The sequence below is a fragment of the Abramis brama genome, assembly GCF_963993115.1.
Source record: "Abramis brama genome assembly, chromosome: 22".
Taxonomy (NCBI): Eukaryota; Metazoa; Chordata; class Actinopteri; order Cypriniformes; family Leuciscidae; genus Abramis; species Abramis brama.
The window spans coordinates 33,652,762-33,676,311 of record NC_139984.1 but is presented as its reverse complement, the minus strand read 5'-3'; the positions used below and the strand labels follow the sequence as shown (position 1 = coordinate 33,676,311).

Sequence of the window (23,550 nt, the reverse complement as noted above, 5' to 3'; positions counted from 1 at the left end):
TGAAGCAGAACTGTTTTCAACACTGATAATAATCATAAATGTTTCTTGAGCATCAAATCATCATATTAGAGTGATTTCTGAAGGATCATGTGACACTGAAGACTGGAGTAATGATGCTGAAAATTCAGCTTTGATCACAGGAATAAATTACACTTTACTATATATTCACATAGAAAACAGATGATTTACATTGAAAAAATATTTCTCAATTTTTTACTGTATTTTTGATCAAATAAATGCAGCTTTGACGAGACTTCTTTCAAAAACAGTAAAAATTGTAATTATTCCAAACTTTTGACAGGTACTGTATATATACACACAGTACCCGTCAAAAGTTTGGAAACATTAACATTTTTAATGTTTTTGAAAGAAGTCGCTTCTGCTCACCAATTATTATATAATTATTAATTGTATTTATGTATTTGGAACTTGATGGATTTAAAGCAAACAAAAGTGTTCATCTTCACTTGTTTTGGACATGTCCTGCTCTGTATTTAATATTTCTCCATGTTTTCACACTGTATGTACAGTCATCTCAGATCTCTAGCCACAAGGCCACTCATCTCTCAGTAATCGTTCGCATTGTTGGCACTCATTAATCTGTGTTTGGTTTGAGCTTTGATTCGTGGAGCTGAAGGCAAGCGAGCGCTTCTCTCAGACGGCAGACGTGGTTTTCTGTGTTGAGTAAGCGGAAGTCAGACACGCGGTTCCAATTACAGTCTTTCTTGTGATGTTTAGAAACAGTTGTTCATGAATTGATCTCTCTTTCTGCTCATCTCTGTTTCTCTGCAGGGTCCCGCCGGCCCCCCGGGTCTCCCCGGACCCCCTGGAAAGAGAGGACCGCGGGTACGTTATAACGGATCAATGTCTGGTTACGGATTCATGCTGCATCTGTCAGTCTCGCTCACTTTGTTTCCTTTATGAAAACAATTAGATAACATGAGACTTTCCAAAGATGTTGTTGCTTATATCATATTCTCTATATCAGAGTCAGTGTTTCTGAACTCCTGAAACGCCTCCATTAGTCTTGAGTTTCTTCCGGGAACGAACACGTCACAATATTCCTCATTTAAATAATTCATACGCATAATAAAGGGGCGGGGCCTGGTTGAGTTAGTTAGCAGTGTTGGTGGTTATGGTAAGGGGCGGGACATTTCCCAAACACACTGGACAGAAGAGCAGGTTTTCCTGCTTGAATATTGGTTATTTTCCTCATATTCTCCATTGTTGCGGCTCCTCTTTTCCCAGTCTGCCAGTAACGCTCTGGGGTGTGTTTCCCGTACAACGCCGTAACTCGCTGCTTCACTATCATAGTACGATCATCGTTGAAGAAATCAACTAGCACTTTAAATCTCTTGACAAACTAAAAGACGTAAATGACATTTGTATGTATTCTAAATAAAAGCCTCAGGTTGTACTGAGTGTCCGCTTGCTTATTTTGCTCAAGATCAGGATTTATTGAGTCCACATGTCATGAAAACAAGAAACTGCTTCTAACCACAGGTCGAGATCTGTCGTTCCAAACACACAACTTTGTGATGCTGTTTGTGAATGTTCGTTAGAACGATGGTTTCGGGAAACACCGACTCGTTGAACTGCTGATAACGACGGATCTTGCGACCATATTTGGCTAACGAAGAATATTCTTCTTCCCGGAATAAACTCCAGATACAATGGAGGCGTTTTTTAGGAGTTCAGAAACACTGACTCTGATGTAGAGAAGAACTCTCATGCTCAAACAACAACATTACACACTAAAAGCAAAAACATGCTTCTTGAGTCACACACACGGCTGCTGTCAGTGATGTAATTCAGTAAGTGATGGTTTATTCTCAGACGCCGTCTGTCAGGATCATTCCTGATCATCTGAGACGTGCAGTGAGACTCTGTTAACTCAAGACTAACTCTGTTCAGAAGCACTAATAGTGAGTCGATACAGTTCTGTCATCATTTACTCACTGACTTTCTTCCATGAAACACAAAAGCAGATCTTCAGCGGTGTGAAGTGAATTGGGACTCAGGTTAGAAATTGGGAATTGTTTTCTTTTTTCCATGATGTTCGGTTCTAATAACAGTTCTTGAATGTCTGCATTGTTCGTCTGATGCAGATTGAACATTAAAGTCGAATTTAACTTGATAGCAATCAATAACTGAAGTGGTTTAAATATTAAAAAATATACGTATGTCTTATGTAGAAGTCACAGGACCAAAAAAACGTTTGTCCGAATGCAATGACAGACATCACACGTCATCAGTGCGTTTCGTGAGGCTATGCAGAGTTGTAGACAGACGTCAGTCACAGAGCAGCACAAACAATCAGCAGCGCCTTTTACAGTTCCTCCTAAACTGAAACAACGAGCTTATGCTGCGTTCACGCCATATCATAACCGTAATTACAGGATGGCAACCCGTGACGTTCTACCTGGAACTGTTCACGTTCTCAGACTCGGATTTATGCGTTTCAATGTCAACACTATCGACGCTGAGATGAATCTGCAGCAGTCAGGTGGTACAAGAGCTGTCTCTCGCGGCGCTTCGCAGACTCTGCTCTGGCTGTGTGCGTTCATGTGTTTTAGACGAGGCTTGGCTTTCAGAAACACCAAACCAACATTTGAGATGCTGCAATGCCATTGGTCCGCTGGTTCGTCCAGTTATCCAGTCACAGCTGACGCTGAGGCACATCGAGATAGTTATTTGGAAAATGTGTTTTAATCGTTCTCATTTGATATTGATGTATATCTGACTGTATAAGCGACTCTGTTCCTGTCTCTCAGGGTCCGACTGGTCCTCACGGGAGCCCCGGGCTGCCTGGTTTACCTGGTCTGAAGGTAAGTTTCCGTTTTCAGGCACTTTACACATTCTCTTCCAGCCACACTGATGGATTTGATGGATTTTTGTGTGACGATAATATCCTCCGGCCGGATCGCACTGTTGTTACATTACAGCGAATTGGCCGTTCCCTAGACGCTCGTTCACTGCCATTCTTCCTGTTCAAACTCGCCACCTTTCAAAGCTTGAATAGTTCTTCTCTCCGTAATGTGTGTGTGTGTGTGAGTGTGTGAGAGACGTGGAGGATTTGTACAACACTGGAAAGAGCCGTGGGGAGACACTGACAGATTGATCTGATGAAAGATGAGAGGAAAATGTGTATAAATAGCCACGATATTAAGAGCTTTAAAATGAAGGTGTGTGTGTGTGTGTGTGTGCGCGTGCGTGTGTGTGCGTGTGTGTGTGTGTGTGCGTTTGAGTCTGAGTGTGTGGGTGTGTGTGTGTGTGTGCGCGTGCGTGTGTGCGCGTGTGTGTGTGTGTGCGTTTGAGTCTGAGTGTGTCTGAGTGTGAGTGTGTCTGAGTGTGTCTGAGTGTGTGTGTGTGTGTGTGTGTGTATGTGTGTGTCCTGAAAGGTGATTGACCTGTTCAGTTTTTCCAGCAGTGGAAAAAAGGTGTCAGTGTGGATCTTCAACACTGATGATGATTTCCATGTGATTTCCATTTTCCAAAATAAACATTCGTTTTCATCAGAGCTTGCACTGCTGCAGTAATCAGACAGACAGGAAGATGATCGAGTCCCTGCATGCTTTATAATGTCCCAGCAGGAAGTGATGCGCCTCGTAAAGCCTGATCGCTGGAGGTTAATGCTCAGAGTTCAGTGGATGTGGTGTGTGTATGTGGTGTGTGTTCGGGGTATGTGGTGTGTGTATGTGGTGTGTGTTCGGGGTATGTGGTGTGTGTGTTCAGTGGATGTGGTGTATGTTCAGTGGATGTGGTGTGTGTTCAGTGGATGTGGTGTGTGTTCAGTGGATGTGGTGTGTGTTCAGTGGATGTGGTGTGGTGTGTGTTCGGGGTATGTGGTGTGTGCATTAAAATAAAATAAAAATGAATATATTTCTAAATTACGTACAAGCGGAAAATCACGGGGCCTGTTGTGGACAGTGGGAGACCTTGGAGTCCAAACCACTGTTCACACGCATCCAAGGTCAAAAAACGATTTAATTTTCTCATAATATCCATTGCAGCATCAGATCCTTTCTCTCAGTGTCCGAAACGCTTCGTTAAACCCCGCCTTTCCAAGAGCTGCTCTGCTCTGATTGGTCAGACAGCCCAGTCTGTGGTGATTGGTCTACTCTGCTCTGATTGGTCAGACGGCCCAGTCTGTGGTGATTGGTCTACTCTGCTCTGATTGGTCAGATGGCCCAGTCTGCTGTGATTGGTCAGAAAGCAAACGCTCATTATCATATCTGAATCTCAGTGATACGAACAGTAACGATGGCGTGGGTTTTACCGTATCAATCTCATCAAAGTGGATTTGCTTTGTCAGCAGAAAACAGCGTCTTCTCGACATGAACAACACGAACCAAACTCTTCCAGGCTCAGATAAATGACAGTGTTTGAGGGTGGAGCTAAGAGACGCAGCTCACCCAATCAAGACCAGAGAAGGGCATTATGCAAATGAGTTACAAACTAACATAGGTTAAGAAGGAAGTGAGACTGGAATCACTGACGACTCGTTTCAGGCAGTTCAGAATCGCTTCTTTCTTTTAGGACACAAAAACTCCATTTATCTGCAATTTGATCTGTAAAACTTTGCAGACCTTTTCTATTTACAAACAGCTATAACACAGACTACATGAAAGGTCATCTTTGAAAAAGCACAATAAGGGCTCTTTAAAGTTGTAAATATGCTGATCTGATTTTCCCATCAAGCTTTAGGACAACGTGTTCATCTCTCTGTCCAGAGAGTGTTCTTCAGAGATGACCTGAGTGGGCAGAAGGGTCATCCGCTGCAGATTAGCATCACCAGGGGCCAAACTGAGCTGGGATGTAGTCGGAGATGGTGGAAACTGTGAGGCATCTCGGTTTAGCCCACAGATTAGTCATACGCATCCGCTGGGATTCCAGAGAAACAAGCCGGAGCTGTAGTGCTTTGTCCTTTATATCCCTTTTTAAGACTTCAGGGATGACGTCTCGAGAGAAATGAAATGCGCTTCACAGGTTTGAGAGGTTTGGCTGTAACTTCAGTTCATCTGCTCTGTTGATGTTTGGTTTCTCGGTGTAAATACAGCAGATCGTGGCAGGATTTGCTTTAGTGGCAGGATCTTTTTGTTTCGCGGACGTCAGATCTGCGCTGTCATGTTGATTGGCAGCAATTGTGTTTCCATCAATCTGCTCGTTTCAAGATGAACTGAAGTAATAAAGCTCTCATCCAGGCCTGAAAGGGTTTGGAGTTGTTTGATTGATGAGCTAAATTTAGCCCCTGAGAAAAGATTTTTCTTCCAGTGAACTTCCAGTGACTCCCTTTGAATTTAAATGTCATTAAAATGTCATTTGTAGTACCAAAAAGCCCACGATTGTACAGTTGGTTGAATCCACCAAATCAGAATGAATGAATCTATGAATGAATGAACTATGATGTGGATGGATGAAATGATTGAATTATTGATCGTTGGATGTATGGATTGATAAATTAAAGGGTGAGTGGGTCCATTTCAGATCATCTTACTGACTGTGTAACAGGCTAATCTGCATTATTATGAGGTTTAGTGTGTTTACATACACATAGGAAGGAGATTTTGGCCCTTAAATCTCTCCAAATCCGCTGTTAACTCTTGCTTTAATCTGTCAGCACAGAAGAACATGATTTGCATGTATCTTCCTGAACTTTAGGCATGTTTTTGAGTTTGCTTTGACTTCACAAAAAAGTTTTTGACGGCTCGTTTTATGGGATATATGGGTAACGCTTTAGCCATTGGTTAACTTTAGTTAACTACATTAGTTACCAAACTAACAATGAAAAGTACTTCTAAAACATTTCTTATTTTTAATGTTAATTGAGGCATTTACTAACACATTATTAAAATCAAAAGTTGTATCTGTTGTAAAATATTATTTAATTGACTTGAGCTAAGATGAACTAACAATGAACAGTTGTATTAACCTTAACAAAGTTTATTAAATACTGTAAATATGTATTGCTCATTGTTATCTAATGGGACTTTATTATAAAGTGTTACTGATATATGAGATCAAACTGAATTAACACTTTGTTTATGTCCCAGGGAGCCAAAGGAGACCCAGGACTGTCCCCAGGTCAGGCGCCGAAGGGTGAACCGGTAAATAGTACACAAATACAAACTACAACAACTTCTCTCTCAGGGTGCTTTGAAATGTCTTTGTATACAAAACCGTAAACTACAGCAATCACATCAACCGATTTCCTGGCCTTTAAAGGGATAGTTCAACCAAAAATAAAAATGTCTTCTTCTATGCAAAACAGAACAAAAAGCGAAACTTTAGCAGAATTTCAAATAGTGTTCATATCGTTAACGAATTCTATGTTGAAATATGTTCGTTGACGACCTTTTTTTTCCCATGACTAAGACGAGACGGCACCAACGTCATTAAACGATCAGTCACTATATCCACATGCAATATCACTGACGAAAAAGACAAGACTAAAATGTACTTGAAAAATAAAAACTTGACCAATATCACTCTGTTTTTGTCGAATTAAAGAGGAAACAAAGCCGCTATGGTTGCCAGATTTCAATTAAAACCCCCAGTCAGAGCTTTTCAGTTAAAAGAACATGTTTTCTACCCGGCGTTTACTTAGTATTTGCAGCCTGGCAACCCTGCGCATGCGTTCTCTCTAAACCGCTGAAGAAGTGCAGATGATCTGGAGTTCAGCAATCTTCATCGAGATTTTCTGCTCAAATTAAAGTTTCGTTCAGTCGGTCTGTGTTCCTTCATGAGCCGCTTGTGCTGTTTACCGCGACTAAATCAAAGCTTCTCGTGATAAACTGTAATAAATCTAAACATGAATCTCGATGAACTGTAATAAATCTAAACATGAATCTCGATGAACTGTAATAAATCTAAACATGAATCTCGACTAAATCGAAGCTTCTCAGTGACGAACTGTAATAAATCTAAACATGAATCTCGATGAACTGTAATAAATCTAAACATGAATCTCGATGAACTGTAATAAATCTAAACATGAATCTCAACTATATTTGCGATTGTAGTTGCTGAATAAATGTACTTACGCAACATCTGTGTGACAATACAAGTCTTTTATGCTGTTGTTTTAATAGAAAAACATGAATGTAATTTGGAATTAATGGAAAGAAGTTTGGAGAGAAGATCTTGTTTTACCAGTATATGATAATGAGCCTATAATAAATCAGAAAACCAGAGGAGGTAAAATAAAACCTGCGTACGAGTCGACCATCTCTACATCTGTGCTTATAGGTGAAAGTGCAATAATTCAAATAAAATGTAAAAATTTATTATAATTTTGAGCAAAATAATAAGCATTATCAATTTAATCATTATGCAGCGAGTTTTCATTGACTAAAACTAGACTAAAACGCTCAGACATTTAGTCGACTAAAACTTGACCAAACAAAAACTGTTACGGTTCCACTGAAGCAGAGTCAGTTTTCTGAGCCTAAATGCAGTTTAGCAATAACTTGGAAGCAATAACTGGGAAATTAACATAACTTAAATATAAATTTGACTGGGTAAAGCATGGCATGAACATGAAACTCAAAGCAGTGGACTACAGCATCAGAAGATGACGAAACTAGACCACCATGCATGGCAAAATCAGGGCTATAAATACATAGACTACTAATGAGCAACACCTGAATGCAATGAAACCAATAAACCAATGAGAACGTAACACAAATGAAAACAAAAGCCCATGGCATGAACAAAAGGGAAACGTGGGGATCATTTGACACATGAAAACAAAGAACCCAACCAAACACCAGCCTTAGAAAAACAGGACAAGGTTGATTAAAGATGATAAAACTAAAAAGTACATTTGACACAGGACTAAGACTAAACTAGTCAATTCTTCTCCACTACAAAAATGGATGGGAAACTGGGGAAACTCAATTCAAATATCAAAGTATCAATTTATGGGCCCTATTTTAACGATCTGAAACGCAGGTATCGAACGCGAAATGCAAGTAACTTTGTGGGCGGATCTCGCACTGTTGCTATTATACCGGCGGGATAAATGACTCTTGCGCCCGACGCAAATCTAAAATGTGTTGGTCTGAAGTCGCTTCATTACTCATAGGTGTGGTTTGGGCGTAACGTGAAATAAACCAATCAGAGCGACATCTCACATTCCCTTTAAGAGCAGGCGCGCTAGTTCCATGGCGGATTGCTATTATAACGGCGGATTTGCCAGGAGCGGTTCACAGCCGAGGAGACCGACGTTCTCGTCAGGGCCGTAAAACACAGAGAAGTGACATTGGGGATGGAGAAACACACCCAGATCAGCTTCGGTTAAACAGGCGTATGATAATTTGGGTAAATGTGTAAGCTAGATTTATGCCTATTTTTCACATCTTCATGGACACAACAATGATTTCCCTCGTGTAGAATATTTTTCCTTGTAATAATGTATGATTTTCTAAAAATGAAAACTGCTGCGTCTGTGTAGATGAGAGAAGCAAAGTGTGTGTGTGTTGTGCTCACGCTACATTATGGCCAAGCATGCGCCCTTAAAATAGCATCTGAACGACTGACTTTAGACGAGGTTTCTCCTGGTCTGTGGAGGAATTGTTTTCTGAAACTGCAGAATAGCACCAGGGAACGTTTGCGCCGGATCACGCCTCCTCTCTTCGCTGAACCGCCCCCGGGAGCGCAAGTTCATTCCCTAGTTTACCGACGTGCGTCTGTGGAGGGAAAAGTCCGCCGTGCGTCGGGTGCAAAATAGGAATGACACATGCGTCGCTGTACAAAGTCAATTGCGCTGGGTGCAAGATAGGGCCCTGAGTGTGTCTCGTCAGGTTTTACATCAATGGAGATTGGTCACAAGACACATGAGAACCATTAGTATCAAACTTGGTATTTTTACTGCTATTTTCATTCTATTGAAAGTGAAGAATACAAAATATGAGTTTTGTTAGGGTTTCATAAAAGAAATGCTTTGAAATGTGAGAGCGAAGAGTAAATGATGACAGAATCAGTTGTCCTCCAGGTATGACACTCGTGTGATGGAGGACAGCACTAAGTGTTTTCTCTTTTATTATTTCAGGGTGAAAGAGGACGGCCAGGTCCACAGGGTCCTAAAGGTGAATCAGGTCTGAAGGTAAGTTCTCCCGCACCCGTTCCAGCTGAATTATGTGCTGTTTGCAGCGTGAGACGTAGTGTTTCATCCTTCACACCGTTCGTACAGTATCTGTTACGCCACCATGGCAGCAAGGCCTCTCTCAGCGGCGGCTGGATCGGGTTACGGACAAGAATAAAGACCCTGTGTGGTGTTTTGGGGCAAGCGAATGTCTGTTCACACTTCCCGAGACGTAGCTTTGCTCGTGGACCCGCCGTCACTTGGGAGCCCCTTTAGAACCTGAGATCCCCCAAAGGTCAAGGGTCGTCTTTTAGAGGAAAGGCGCTCCGCAGGGGGACTCGCTCCTGATGAGAGGAACAGTCGCATGTTGCATCTTCAAAGGCAAAACTAGTGCAAGTTTTAGCTCACCTAGCTCAGCTAGAGGATATGTTTTGGTCATATTTAAGGTTTATGACTTGTGTAGGCAGGTTTGTGGTGAGAGCATAGGAAGATGTCATGAGGTAGCTCTTGTTTTGGTTTATGAGGTGAAGAGAACCAAAGGTTATAAAGTCCTTACAAAGTCCTATCAGTCATGACTTAAAAGCTGTTGGCCGGAGCTCATTTTAGGTCAGTCTTTTGCTAACAGTGGCCCAGTGTGATTGGATTTTCACTTGTAATCCCAAGAGCACTTTTAAGACTGTGTGGATCAACTCTTAGAAAATGAGCGTTCTCCAAGAGGTGTTTTCTTTGGAAATGGACCCCTTTTGGACATAGCTTTTTTCCATTGAGTGGGGACATTTGGTTGGTTTTTTGAACGGTCAGGCCAGCAACCTTCGAATTAATAAAAAGCAGATCTGTACGGTTAGGTTAGTGGATCCTGTACTGATTCATCTGAGATGAAACCAGAACCATTGACAGGAGAGATCAAGTCATGATAGATTATGAAGTGCCGCACAGAAAGATCCCCAGTTCTGTTCTCTTCGGTGGCGTGTTGCACTTGAACAATCAGATACACACAGTTTTATTTAAAAATATCTGTTTTGGCAAGTATTCACGCAAAATGTTTTTGCTTTTGTCTTAAGTAAACTTAAACATTTGGGGGTAAACATCTGATGTGTAACATTATATTAATTCTGTGCATTCGTTCTTAAAGTGACAGCAGCCTAATTAATGTTAATCAAACAATGAAAGACAAAGAGGGAATCCTTCTCTATTCTTGACTAAATAACTTTTGTAGCTTTAATAATAATCCATTTATTTGTAATTAATATACTAAAGACTATGCAGATTATTTTTACATTTGATTATTCAATTCCTGTATTATTTCTTGCTGCTTGTTTCTTTCTTATATTGTATTTGTTGTATTTGTTTGTTATTTGCATCTTTGTTCATATTTTTAATAACAAAGATAAAATAACAAAAAGAGCCATACTGTGATTATTAGCGCCCCCTATTGCTGGAAAATTTCATCAATGGCTGGGAAGCATTGTGTCGTAAATTACGGAAAATTCCGTCAATGGTGGGGAAAGGAGTTAAAAGTCCTAATAAACTAATAAAATAATGTCTTTACTTTAACTTCACCTCCCACAGAATGCCGGAGTCTTTGATCTTGAGCGTGGTGAACTTAAGCGATCCATTTAAATGCTGTTTTATTGGTCATTAGTATTTAGAGCACTCTGCTTTTGCAGTAAAATCTTTAAAGAGTTTAAGCAGAAATAGTCCTACAGGCTCAGAACAGGCTAGGCGTAAATCACGGTGACCTCTGATCATCATTGTCTTCTCAGCTGCAATGCAGAAGGCCTGGAATTTTCCAAATTTCGAGGATTGCACCACACTTGAACCTCTCCGCTCGGTCCGACACACAGCGCCACCTGCTGGCAAACAGCCGCCGGCACCGTTATCAAATCAGGCATCTAAATATCAGAGTATTAGACTTTCTGATTGCACTGTTGTGCTTCAGTACAGTTGGCACAGATTGGTTCCTGCACTCGAGAGCAGGCTGGAAATGTTTGCAGGAGAGGTGTTCTGACCTCCCCTCCCCGTCTCACTGTCGGGACTTGTCTTTCTTTCATGGGCTCGAGCTCGAGCTGTCAGACAGGGAAAGCTTTAAAGGGTTTTGACAGGTCTGGGGAAATTCTTAAGGGCTATTAGTCTTATCTGAGGCCACTGGGACTTTAGGCAACACAATCCCAGAACTGCGGAAAAGATAACACGTCAAGAACGACTCTTACTTGTTCTTACGATTGTAGGGATATGGGAAAATTCTTTGCTTTGTGTTCGTACCGTTGTTCTGTAAAAGAGTTGAGTTATAATCTCTTTTCCTTTTTTCACCTGCAGGGTCCCAAAGGCTATCCAGGACCAGCAGGTCTGCCCGGAGAACAGGTGAGCGGAGGTGGATGTCGGCCTTTTGTGAGGTCTTCACAAAGACATTTTACTGTTTCAATCATTGTCAGACCACAAGCTATATTTAGCTAGTGGTGTTTGCTAAGTCAAGTATAACTGCTATTATTATTAATCATACTAAAAATAGCTTTATTGCCATGCTGCCACACTGAAGTTCTTCGCATCGCTTCTTTTAGCTATCAGATCCTATTTTAGTAGATCAGATAAATGTAAACGGTTCCATTTGTTGTGCACTGATACTTGAGACATGGGACAAAATGGACACATTTTTCAGATAATTTCCCTCAATTTAAGGAGTTCTTGTTAATAGCAGCAACATAAATAAATATATGCATACATGCATAAAATGACTACTGCATTTAATGCATGTGTGAAAAGCTAAATATATGTATTTTTTTCAATACCTTTCAGATTTTCTTTAATAAATGGAGCTGACATTCAGTTTCAAACATCCTGAAGTTGAATGCTAGATTTTAGCATTGTATTTGACCTATCTTTATTATAGCAGCCCTCCTGCCACACATATTTAGCCTGTACAATCAGGTTTAATTCTCTCTGTCTGTCCCTCCCTACGTGTTTGACATGGCATTAAACAGATCTATGAGTTGTACCTCTTTGTACCTCCTCAATAACCGAGTCCGGAAGGTTTGGAACTCAATACATGGAGACTTTCATTCAGTCACAAAGCGCAGTCTTTATATGCAGTCACCTGATGCAAAGATGATCCGCGCTGGAGTCGCGCAGCTGAGAGGAGCCGCCGTCTGGACCTCAGCCAGGGTCAGGCCGCGGAGAGCCGGTCCGGCCCGTGGATGCTTTGAGAGAGAGATGCCATGGGGAACAATAGTGGCTCTATTCATCCGCTGGCAGCCGTTCTCATCTCTCATTCACGTTTTTCTTTCCTTTCTCCTCAGGGTTTGCCAGGATTGCCAGGCGTATCTGGGGCGGCAGGTTACCCTGGCAGGCAGGTGCAGTGACCGATATCCACTAAAAAAAAGTCTTACTGATTCTGTGTCACTACTTCTTTAAATTTGATCCTTAATTTAAAATGAATGCCAGACAGTTGTTCAGAATGTACCGCGCGGTATACTGTGCACTGTGTACTGTGTTAACACCTGTATTTAGCTTCATCCACTTGTGATCCGATCGACCAAAATGCATGCCAGCTGTAAACAGGGCCCTAAATTTTAAATATTAAATTAGATTTTTGTAAGTAGATTTATTTGCTCATAGCTAAGGTAGATGGCTTGATAAAAAATTCTAAATGTCTTGTCCAGTAGGTGGCGCTGTCCCTAAACTGCTCCGGTACCATCAGGGTAATGTGGTGATGACGTACACCAAATTTTGTTCCAATAGGCCAAAATGTTTCAAAGATATGGCCTTCCGTCCTGTTCCTTGCCATCAAATCAAATTATATTTTGAAATATTCACTTTGATGCTTAATTTAAAGTTAATATCAGGCAGCTGTTCAGAATTGAATGCGCGGTATACTGTGAAACAGTACACAATACGCACTGATAAACATTGTAAGGCAAGACACCACAGGTGAATACAGTAAAAAAACTAATAGATATCACCACATACTTCTCAAATTTATTAATCAAAGAACACAAAACAATTGTATTAGTTGTCTGAAATGTTATGTTTAAATATGTATAAATATAATGAATAAATGATGTATAAATATATATACTGGATAAAGCCAGTGTTCATTTTGTTGACATATTAAAGTTTCATGATCTCTGATGTGTGTATATGTCTGATATGTGAATGTGTGTAACGTTAACGTCTCTTCTCTCAGGGTTTGGGAGGACCAGAGGGAAACCCAGGACCTAAAGGTGTTAATGTACGTACAGCTGTTGTCTCATGCTTTCCTGTTCAAACAGTGTCGGGACTCTTACATTATCTCACTGTGAGTCACAGGACCAGATAAAAGAGAGAGAGATAAACAGAGAATGTTGAAAGAAGGATCTTCTGCTTTTACTGCTTTGATTCTTGACGCGTGGGACAAAACCCACAACTTTACCTGCCATTCGTTCTGAAAATGACCATCAGAACGACCTTAACGCATCAATGACCATAACGCAAAACTTCAAATAGATTCAAATAGATATTAAATACTCCTCTTTTATAATGTTTCACAAAGTCCCTGCTAAACATTCATAAAATCTGGCTAAATCAAAGTACAAAAATCAAACATTTCATATGCTGTGAGTTTAATTAGGCAACACAACTGGTGAGTTTTATAGTTTTTTTTAATTATTTCATGATTTTTTAGATAATATCCCACAATATAAGTAATTTATTTGAATAGCAGCAACACGATAAGTAAATAAATAAAATGCTGCTGCATTAAATGATGGAGCTGAAAATCAGTTTTAAACATCCTGAAGTTCAATGCCAGATTTTTCAATATTTACAATAAATATTTGAAATGTTTTTTGTATCTGATGTTGCTATACAAAAATCTAGCTTTTCGCCTGCTCTGAGTTTAATAAGGCTACACAAATGGTAAGATTTATAGATTTTTTTATATATATAGTTTCAGGATTTTTAGAAAATTTCCGTCAATTTAAGTAGTTCCTGTTAGTAGCAGCAACACAATCAATCAATCAATCAATCAATCAATCAATCAATAAAATGGCTGCTGCATTTGATACATACTTTTATTGTCAGCACCTGTTAGATTTTCATCAATAGATGGAGCTGAAAATCAGTTTTAAACATGACATCCTGTAGTACTAGATTTTACAATATTTATCATAAATATCTGAAATGATTTTTGGATCTGATGTTGCTGTTGACCCATTCTAAGTGATTAAGGGAAGAAAACGTAGTTGCATGCTAATGCAGGGGAATCCATCTGAACATGTAGAACAGGTTCTCATCTCAAACAATCATCTGAAACAGTTCTATGAGATATGAGCCTTATTTCCGCAGTCCTCTAGCCTGTTTTGTCCCAGTCCTCAAGAATCAGTGAGCTGTATAAAGTCGAAATTGAGACTGCTGCATCTCAGAGATTTTGCATGTTTCAGAAACGCAATTGCTTTCAACATCTGGCAGTGTGCCGCGGCACAGGAATGTGCAGAGACAGGAGGAGGGCCGTTTCTTTCATCTTTGACTGATAGTACATGTGATCTCACTTAACAAGACAGAAGAACTGTACATATAGCGATTCGTCCACCTACAGCAAGCAAAAATACCAGCCAATCTCTCACTCACCGCTTTGAATGATTTGTGCCCAGTGCATGTGGAAGAGATGATATCACACCTGATGCTGACATCATATTGCTCTGTTTTATCGATGTGTGTAAGCTGATTTATGTGTACATTAGTTGTAAATTACTTTGACAGCAATATACAGTTTTATAAGGTGACATATAAAATGAGGATGATAAATGAAGCTGTATCTTGTTGTTCAGGGTGAATCAGATCTGTGTTAATAATCTGTTGGTCATCCAAATTATTTTTGAAATCAATGTGGCCCAATATCTCAAACGAACAAAACTTGTAAGTAGATTGGTTTGCTCATTGCATAGGTGGAGATTTTAGGCTCATGGCTTATTTAAAAATTCGAAATGTCTTGTCCAGTAGGTGGTGCTGTCCCTAAACTGCTCCAGTACCATCAGGGCATGGTGACGATGACTTGCACCAAATTTTGTTCCAATCTGCCAAAGTGTTTTAAAGATACGGCCTTTTGTCCTGTTCCTTGCCATCAAATTTCCTGATGCATTATACGTACTGTAAATGGTACATCAGAGCGCTTTTAACAACTTTGCCCAACATAGTATCAGGATTATTTGACCACAATTTGGGGACTATTTGATAAAAGATGTAGGAGGAGTTTGAAAAATGTAAACATGCAATTTTGAGCTATTGGAGACGTTTGTGTTTTCTGTATCAGGGCTTCATCGGACCTCCAGGAATTGCAGGACCGCCAGGACTGGAGGGAGAGAGAGTGAGTTTAAATGCACAATTATACAATCGTCATTTCAAATTCATTGCGAGAATCAAGCAGATGACATTTGCATGAATTAGAGCGAGGTAACATGCTGTCGAATACTATGGTAAATCTTACCTCAGTTCGAATCACAGTACAGTAGTGCACTTACAATGGATATTTAGTTGGCCGGCATGTAGGAATGTGAATAAACTGCTAAAATATTCAACTAGCTTAAACATTTAAACATTACATTTTAACATGAGACAGATGAGGTCACCCCCCAGCCCTGTCTCTAGCTATCGTTTTGTACATGCAGCAGAACATTTTTACTGATTCATTTGTACGTTTCCTGTACACTTGCCCCAAAGCAAGCTTCACTCGTTTTACGTACTGATGGACGAGTCGAACCGATCGCAGGCCGCAGATGCTGTTTATATCTCACAGCATTTCCTTATATCAGCATAATGCTGCTAATGCTTCGTCCGGACATGTTAAACTGACAAACACACATGGGATGATTAAGGCCGAACATTGTCAAATCTGTCATCATTCTGGGATTTACAACAACTCTCAACACAGACGCAAATTCCCAAATGAATGACGTGATCCTGAAAACACACAAGGCAGCGTTCAGATTGATGACACCCCCCGGCTCAGAATGATCGATGTGTGTCAGATCAGATTTGTTTGTAACTGCAATCATCTCAATGTGTTCCAGGGAATTCCGGGTCCGGTGGGAATCAAGGGTCCCAAGGGAAGACCGGTAAACTCTCCCTTCCTTTATAAGCATTAGTCAGGGGTTGTCATGCAAATGAGTGATGCATATTTAAAACAGATTACTTATTACGTATAGAAAAGCAAGAATCTGTTCTTGTCATCTGCCGTCCAACTGTGAAGCCAGTGGCATTATGCAGATGGAAGACGTTATGCATGTATAAAAGTCTGCAATAGTAAAGAAACATTGCTTTAATTCTTGAAGGAATTGAGAGGGTTATTCTAATTGATGTGTTTGTGGGAAACACTTTCTGCCTCGAAAGAAAAAACTATAGAAATGCCACAGAATCTGCTATTCATTGTACAATAGCAGAAAATAGTCTGCGATAATCGGCGATAACTCATCATTCTGTTTTTGTGACTTTAGAGTAAATATTATGTAAAATATTATTAAATTAATTATTATTAATTTATATATATATTTTATATTTCACATTAAATTCCATTAAATCATGTACTACTAATAATAACAAAAAGAAAAAGTGTTACATTTTATTTTTAATACAAAAATATATATATATATATATTTAACATTTAGGTTCAGCAATTGTATTTACATTTTATTTTCTTCCATTAAATTATATAATAATAACAATAATAATAATGAAATATTAATTATTATTATTTTTAAACATCCTAAATAATAATAATTATTTGCATATTTAACATTTGGGTTCATTAATGTTTTGTACATCTTGTTTGCTATCAGTAAATCATATAACAATAATAACAACAATAGTAAATGTTAAATATAAATCAATCCTAAAAAAATATTTAATTAATTATTCTTAATGATTTAATTTTTAAATAATTAACATTAAATGTTATTATTATTCATTACTATATTATATATAAATTATTTGTATTATATAAAAATTATTACTATTATTATTTCAGCCAGTTGATATCTATATAAATAGCCTCTCTCTCTCTCTCTCTCTATATATATATATATGTATATATGTATATATATATATAAATTATCAATGTCAGCCATTAAAAAGTTTATGGTTTTCAGTCAGGGGTTTCTGTGTAGATGTTTTAAAAAATCTTATCATGACATATATAACTATTTAATTCAAAATTTGTCCATGATCTGTTTTATAACAGATATACGTAAATTATACTATACTATGTAATACATAAATATTATATTATAATGTAGCGTTTTTAATGTTCTCATTGGAAATGATCCATATATAATGAAATAATGATATTTGTTTAGACACGCATGTTTCTTCATGTGAATAACTCTTGATAGAGTTAATATAATCTTTAAGCTCGTAAACTCTCAGCTGATTTAGAGTGTTGTGCCTGAGAAAGCCCTGAAACATCACATCAGAGCTGTTGTGCCAGCTGGGCTCGCTGCCCGTCGTCTGCAGGAATGATTAATCCCAGGCATCTCCAGTGAGGATGAAAGCTTGTTGGAAGACTTTCAGAGGCCTTGGACTCAGAGAGACACAAGCAAACATGCAGACGGAGAACATACTGTAAAACACTCGTATTTACACCGCACATTCTTTACTTTTCTTTACATGCACTCATCATGTGTAGAGAAATACAGTAGAGTCAAACAACTTCAAGATCAAAGCTACAAGCAAACGAACTGTGGGGATGTGTGTGATATGATATCATGGAAAAGCATTACCTCAGGACACGAGCGTTCAGATGTTTGAATGTCAGCGTGACTGATGTGAGACTGACAGCGTTTGAGCTGATCTGAGATCTGTTACAGGGTGTTGTTGGCGATGGGGGCGAGAGAGGACTTCCTGGACCTGATGGAAACCAGGTACGTGTTTCTCTGCCATCAACACTGCACTGGATTTTTGTCTTGTTTTCCAGTACTAATATCTAAACATTCTTAAAAAAGACCTTGTTCATCTGTCTTTAGTGTGTAATGTTGAGTTCTTCTCTATATCAGTGTCAGTGTTTCTGAACTTCCGGGAACGAACACGTCACAATATTCCTCATTATAATAATTAATGCGCAGAATAAAGGGGCGGGGCCTGGTTGAGTTAGTTAGGAGTGTGTTAAATTGGAGGTTATGTTAAGGGGCGGGTCATTTCCCAAACACATACTTGAAGCGCTCGACCAATCACAACACACTGCTCCAACCGACCAATCAGAGCACAGTGTGCTTTTCAGAAGGAGGGGCTTAATAGAGACAGGAACTAAACAGAGCGTTACTGACAGACTGGGAAGAGAGGAGCCGCAACAATGGAGAATATGAGGAGAATAATCAACATTCAAGCAGGAAAACCTGTTCTAGTAGAGACCAACATCAAGACTTTGTGAAAGGGCGTAATATGGGCTCTTTAAATTAAGATACATTTACATTATTGAAGATAACAAAACTTGCTTTCTGAAAAGTCTTGCTTTCCCTTTAAATTAAGTTTATTTTTCTGACCCCAATTGGATAATACATTTTCTTCAGAAAACAAGACTTAATATCTTAAGTAATTTTGCATCTTAAGTGAATCTATCTTGATTGAAGAATGTTTAGATTCTGGAGTAATGATGCTGAAAATTCAGCTTTGATCTCACGAATAAATTTACATTTTACAGTATATTCAAACAGAAAACAGCTGTTTTACATTGTAATAATATATCACAATTTGACTGTATTTTTTTATCAAATAAATGCCGCCTTGGTGAGACTCTTTTAAAAATCTCACCGACCCCAAACATTTGAGCAGAAGTATATCATAATCATAATTTGAACCAAACCTAAAGGATCCTAATTTTATTCCAACATAAAAGTTATCAATACAGCTATTATGATTAGCAATAGGAAATCAAAATGAATTTAAAGAAAATCTTTCTTGATTGTAAAAGGCCTAAACTTCCCATGTGATGTCATTTAACTCTTCAGATTTAATTCTTGATACAATGTTCAAAATTAAAGTATCAAATAAAAATGTATCCAGATACTCAGATTCTCCTTGTTTAATCCCATTATAATTGATTCCAAATTATGATAGAGATTCCAATAGGAGTCTATATACATGTGCATAGAGGATACTTTGACTATAGATGGTGTTTCCACGGTTTTGGAAGAATATTATTGTGCCGAAACCCCAAGAAGCTGAAGGCAAGGCAAGGCAGAAGTGCAGACAGAAGTGCAGAGCTGTTTCTCAGGGTTGTGTGTGTGTTCCAGGGGCCCGTCGGAGGAACCGGCAGCAGTGGATTCCCAGGCCTGAGAGTGAGTCCTAAACACACACACACACACACACATAAACACAGAGTTCAATCAGCTTTAACTTCTGACAGCCGACGCAGAATCCTCGTCCTCTCTGGAGCCGTGTGGATATGACTTCATATATCGCCGATACCGATAACCGATTATTCAGAATGATACCGATAGTTCGATTTTTCTTAAGGAAAACAAATCTCTCCCAACTAATGCTGTAACTATACAGGGACTCCTCTCATTTGGTAAATCACTATAATACTAGAGGTTAAAATTAACAACAGAGCCCTTTATAACTGCAATTTTTTTAAGATATAATAATCACACTGAAATAAAAGCTGAAATGTATGTAACTCTGTTGCATGTAAGGTAGTTTTCATAAACATGTCTTCATGACAAATTTATTCAAACACACATATATAATTAACAGTAAATAAGCTTCTCTCTAGTGTTTTATAGCTAACTAATGAACTTTGAACATCAGATAACTCTCCTGAGGTAAATGTGACGTTATATCGTTCTCAAGCTGTTTTATTGACATCTTTCTGCGGTTGAAACACTGATTGATGGATTTCATGAGACATGATTCCTTTCAGGAAGTTGTTCTGTATCTTTCAACATTCCTTCTGATGTTCTTTTATGTTTATTTGCTGCTGTAACTAGTAGTAAAGAGGAAGAAATTACTCTACTGTAATCTGCTCAAAGCTCTTTGAGATTATTGTACGGGAGGTGCTTCATATTTCAAACATAACCTGTGTTAATTTAACTGTTATTGCGTTATTTTCGCATAAACTTCAACAGCCCTAAATTCAACACGAGAGATTGTCTTCACACACAGTATGAGTGTCAGTCTGACACGTTTTTCAGCCCCTTTTGATTGACAGGATATAATCTGCCCTGATCATCCGCTGTTTTTAAGCAATCGGCCGATAGTGAAAATAATGTATTTAATCGGCCGATACATCTGTGCATCTCTACTTCAAACAAACACTAACAACAGGGATTTATGTGCACATGAGACATATTCATTAACTGAAATAAAATAAATGCCAACTGAAATAAAGTAAAATATAAAAGAAACTGGTCTGCCTAAACCTCAATACCCCGCTTTTACAATTGACCCTTTTGTAACCTTGATTATAATGTTATAATCTAAGTTACATTACATTAATAATCAGAATACTTCTACAAAGTAATATAGTTTGTTTGCATAATGGTGTACAGTTTTCAGTTGCGCATGAATACGGAATCAGATTCAGAACCTGTTGTAAAGTTGTTATCTGGTTTTTCTGAGGTCTTTTGGTTGGTTTTCAGCAGTGTGTTCTGCTACTGTAAAGAGTTCAGTCCCGCCGGCAGCTCCTGCCAAGAGAATATTTATAATACTTTGTGTGTCCTGGCGTCAGTTCAGCAACAGAACACTTCAGCATTATAAGATAAACTGCAGGATGAGAAGATAAACTGCTGGATTTTAGGCGAGATGAAAAGAGACAGAAAGCACCTGAGGTCATAGTTATCAACATTTAATCATTTAGCAGACGTTTTTATCCTAAGTGACTTACAAATGAGGAGAATAAAATAAGCAATCAAACCAACAATAGGACAACAATATGTAAGTGCTGTGACCAGTCCCAGTTAGTCTACAATACACGTAGCTAGGTGGTTTTTTTAAAACATTTTTATAGATATATAGAATAGTAAGTGTGAGTATTACTGTATCAAGTGTTCATGCGTCTTCAGCAGTTTCTTTATGAGGAGAGGAGTGACGTGCATCTCTTTGGCTCGATGAACACACTCTTGCTGCAGCATCTGGATCAGTTGCAGAGGTTTGACAGATGCTGGAAGGAGAGAGCAATACAATAGTCCAGCCTGGAGAGAACAAGAGCTTGGAGAAGGAGTTGTGTAGCTCCTGTAGGAAGGGCCTGATCCTCCTAATGTTGTATAAGACAAATCTGCAGGACCGGGCCGTTCTTGCAATGTGGTCTGTGAAGTTCAACTGATCGTCAATCACAACTCCAAGGTTCCTGGCTGTCCTGGATGGAGTTATGGATGATGAACACAGCTGAATGGAGAAGTTGTGATGAAGTGTTGGGTTGGTCGAGAACACAAGCAGTTCTGTCTGATCATCGGGTTGGAATGAGAGGCTGTGTGTCATCAGTGTAGCAGTGATAGGAAAAACCATGTTCTGAATGACAGATCCTAGTGATGACATGTGGATGGAGAAGAGTTGCGGTCCCAGCACTGAGCTCTGAGGCACTCCAGTAGCTAGATGATAACAGTGATGGGAAAAACCATGTTTCTGAATGACAGACACTAGTGATGACATGTAGATGGAGAAGAGAAGCGGTCCCAGCACTGAGCCCTGAGGCACTCCAGTAGCTAGATGATAATAGTGATGGGAAAAGCCATGTTTCTGAATGACAGATCCTAGGGATGACATGTAGATGGAGAAGAGAAGCGGTCCCAGCACTGAGCCCTGAGGCACTCCAGTAGCTAGATGATAATAGTGATGGGAAAAGCCATGTTTCTGAATGACAGATCCTAAGGATGACATGTAGATGGAGAAGAGAAGCGGTCCCAGCACTGAGCCCTGAGGCACTCCAGTAGCTAGATGATAACAGTGATGGGATAATCCATGTTTCTGAATGACAGATCCTAGGGATGACATGTAGATGGAGAAGAGAAGCGGTCCCAGCACTGAGCCCTGAGGCACTCCAGTAGCTAGATGATAATAGTGATGGGAAAAGCCATGTTTCTGAATGACAGATCCTAAGGATGACATGTAGATGGAGAAGAGAAGCGGTCCCAGCACTGAGCCCTGAGGCACTCCAGTATCTAGATGATAGCAGTGATGGGAAAAACCATGTTTCTGAATGACAGACACTAGTGATGACATGTAGATGGAGAAGAGAAGCGGTCCCAGCACTGAGCCCTGAGGCACTCCAGTAGCTAGATGATAATAGTGATGGGAAAAGCCATGTTTCTGAATGACAGACACTAGTGATGACATGTAGATGGAGAAGAGAAGCGGTCCCAGCACTAAGCCCTGAGGCACTCCAGTAGCTAGATGATAGCAGTGATGGGAAAAACCATGTTTCTGAATGACAGACACTAGTGATGACATGTAGATGGAGAAGAGAAGCGGTCCTAGCACTGAGCCCTGAGGCACTCCAGTAGCTAGATGATAACAGTGATGGGATAAACCATGTTTCTGAATGACAGATCCTAGGGATGACATGTAGATGTAGAAGAGAAGCGGTCCCAGCACTGAGCCCTGAGGCACTCCAGTAGCTAGATGATAATAGTGATGGGAAAAGCCATGTTTCTGAATGACAGATCCTAGGGATGACATGTAGATGGAGAAGAGAAGCGGTCCCAGCACTGAGCCCTGAGGCACTCCAGTAGCTGGATGATAGCAGTGATGGGAAAAACCATGTTTCTGAATGACAGACACTAGGGATGACATGTAGATGGAGAAGAGAAGCGGTCCCAACACTGAGCCCTGAGGCACTCCAGTAGCTAGATGATAATAGTGATGGGAAAAGCCATGTTTCTGAATGACAGACACTAGTGATGACATGTAGATGGAGAAGAGAAGCGGTCCCAACACTGAGCCCTGAGGCACTCCAGTAGCTGGATGATAGCAGTGATGGGAAAAACCATGTTTCTGAATGACAGACACTAGGGATGACATGTAGATGGAGAAGAGAAGCGGTCCCAACACTGAGCCCTGAGGCACTCCAGTAGCTGGATGATAGCAGTGATGGGAAAAACCATGTTTCTGAATGACAGACACTAGTGATGACATGTAGATGGAGAAGAGAAGCGGTCCCAGCACTGAGCCCTGAGGCACTCCAGTAGCTAGATGATAATAGTGATGGGAAAAGCCATGTTTCTGAATGTCAGATCCTAGTGATGTCATGTAGATGTAGAAGAGAAGCGGTCCCAGCACTGAGCCCTGAGGCACTCCAGTAGCTAGATGATGGGTCTTAGACACCTCACTCCTCCACGACACCCTGATGGACCTACTGAGAGGTAAGACTTTAACCATTGGAGCGCAGTTTCTGGGATGCCCCTCATCCTGAGGGTTGACAGGAGGATCTGGTTGTTAACTGTGTCATAGGCAGCACACAGATCCAGCAGGATGAGTACTGAGGATTTGGAAGCTGCTCTTGAGTCCCA

General features: G+C 39.8%; 1 protein-coding gene across 1 annotated transcript in view; it reads left to right on the top strand.

The window, feature by feature from the left end:
• col24a1 (collagen type XXIV alpha 1 chain) overlaps window positions 1-23,550 on the top strand; it is a 100,940-nt gene that overhangs the window by 21,223 nt on the left and 56,167 nt on the right. Inside the window, exons 4-14 of the mRNA XM_084098093.1 lie at window positions 793-846; window positions 2,775-2,828; window positions 6,054-6,107; window positions 9,053-9,106; window positions 11,402-11,446; window positions 12,379-12,432; window positions 13,266-13,310; window positions 15,369-15,422; window positions 16,126-16,170; window positions 17,917-17,970; window positions 19,339-19,383. Of these exons, the coding sequence (XP_083954219.1) occupies window positions 793-846; window positions 2,775-2,828; window positions 6,054-6,107; window positions 9,053-9,106; window positions 11,402-11,446; window positions 12,379-12,432; window positions 13,266-13,310; window positions 15,369-15,422; window positions 16,126-16,170; window positions 17,917-17,970; window positions 19,339-19,383 (558 nt within the window). The remainder of the gene's footprint in view (window positions 1-792; window positions 847-2,774; window positions 2,829-6,053; window positions 6,108-9,052; window positions 9,107-11,401; window positions 11,447-12,378; window positions 12,433-13,265; window positions 13,311-15,368; window positions 15,423-16,125; window positions 16,171-17,916; window positions 17,971-19,338; window positions 19,384-23,550) is intronic.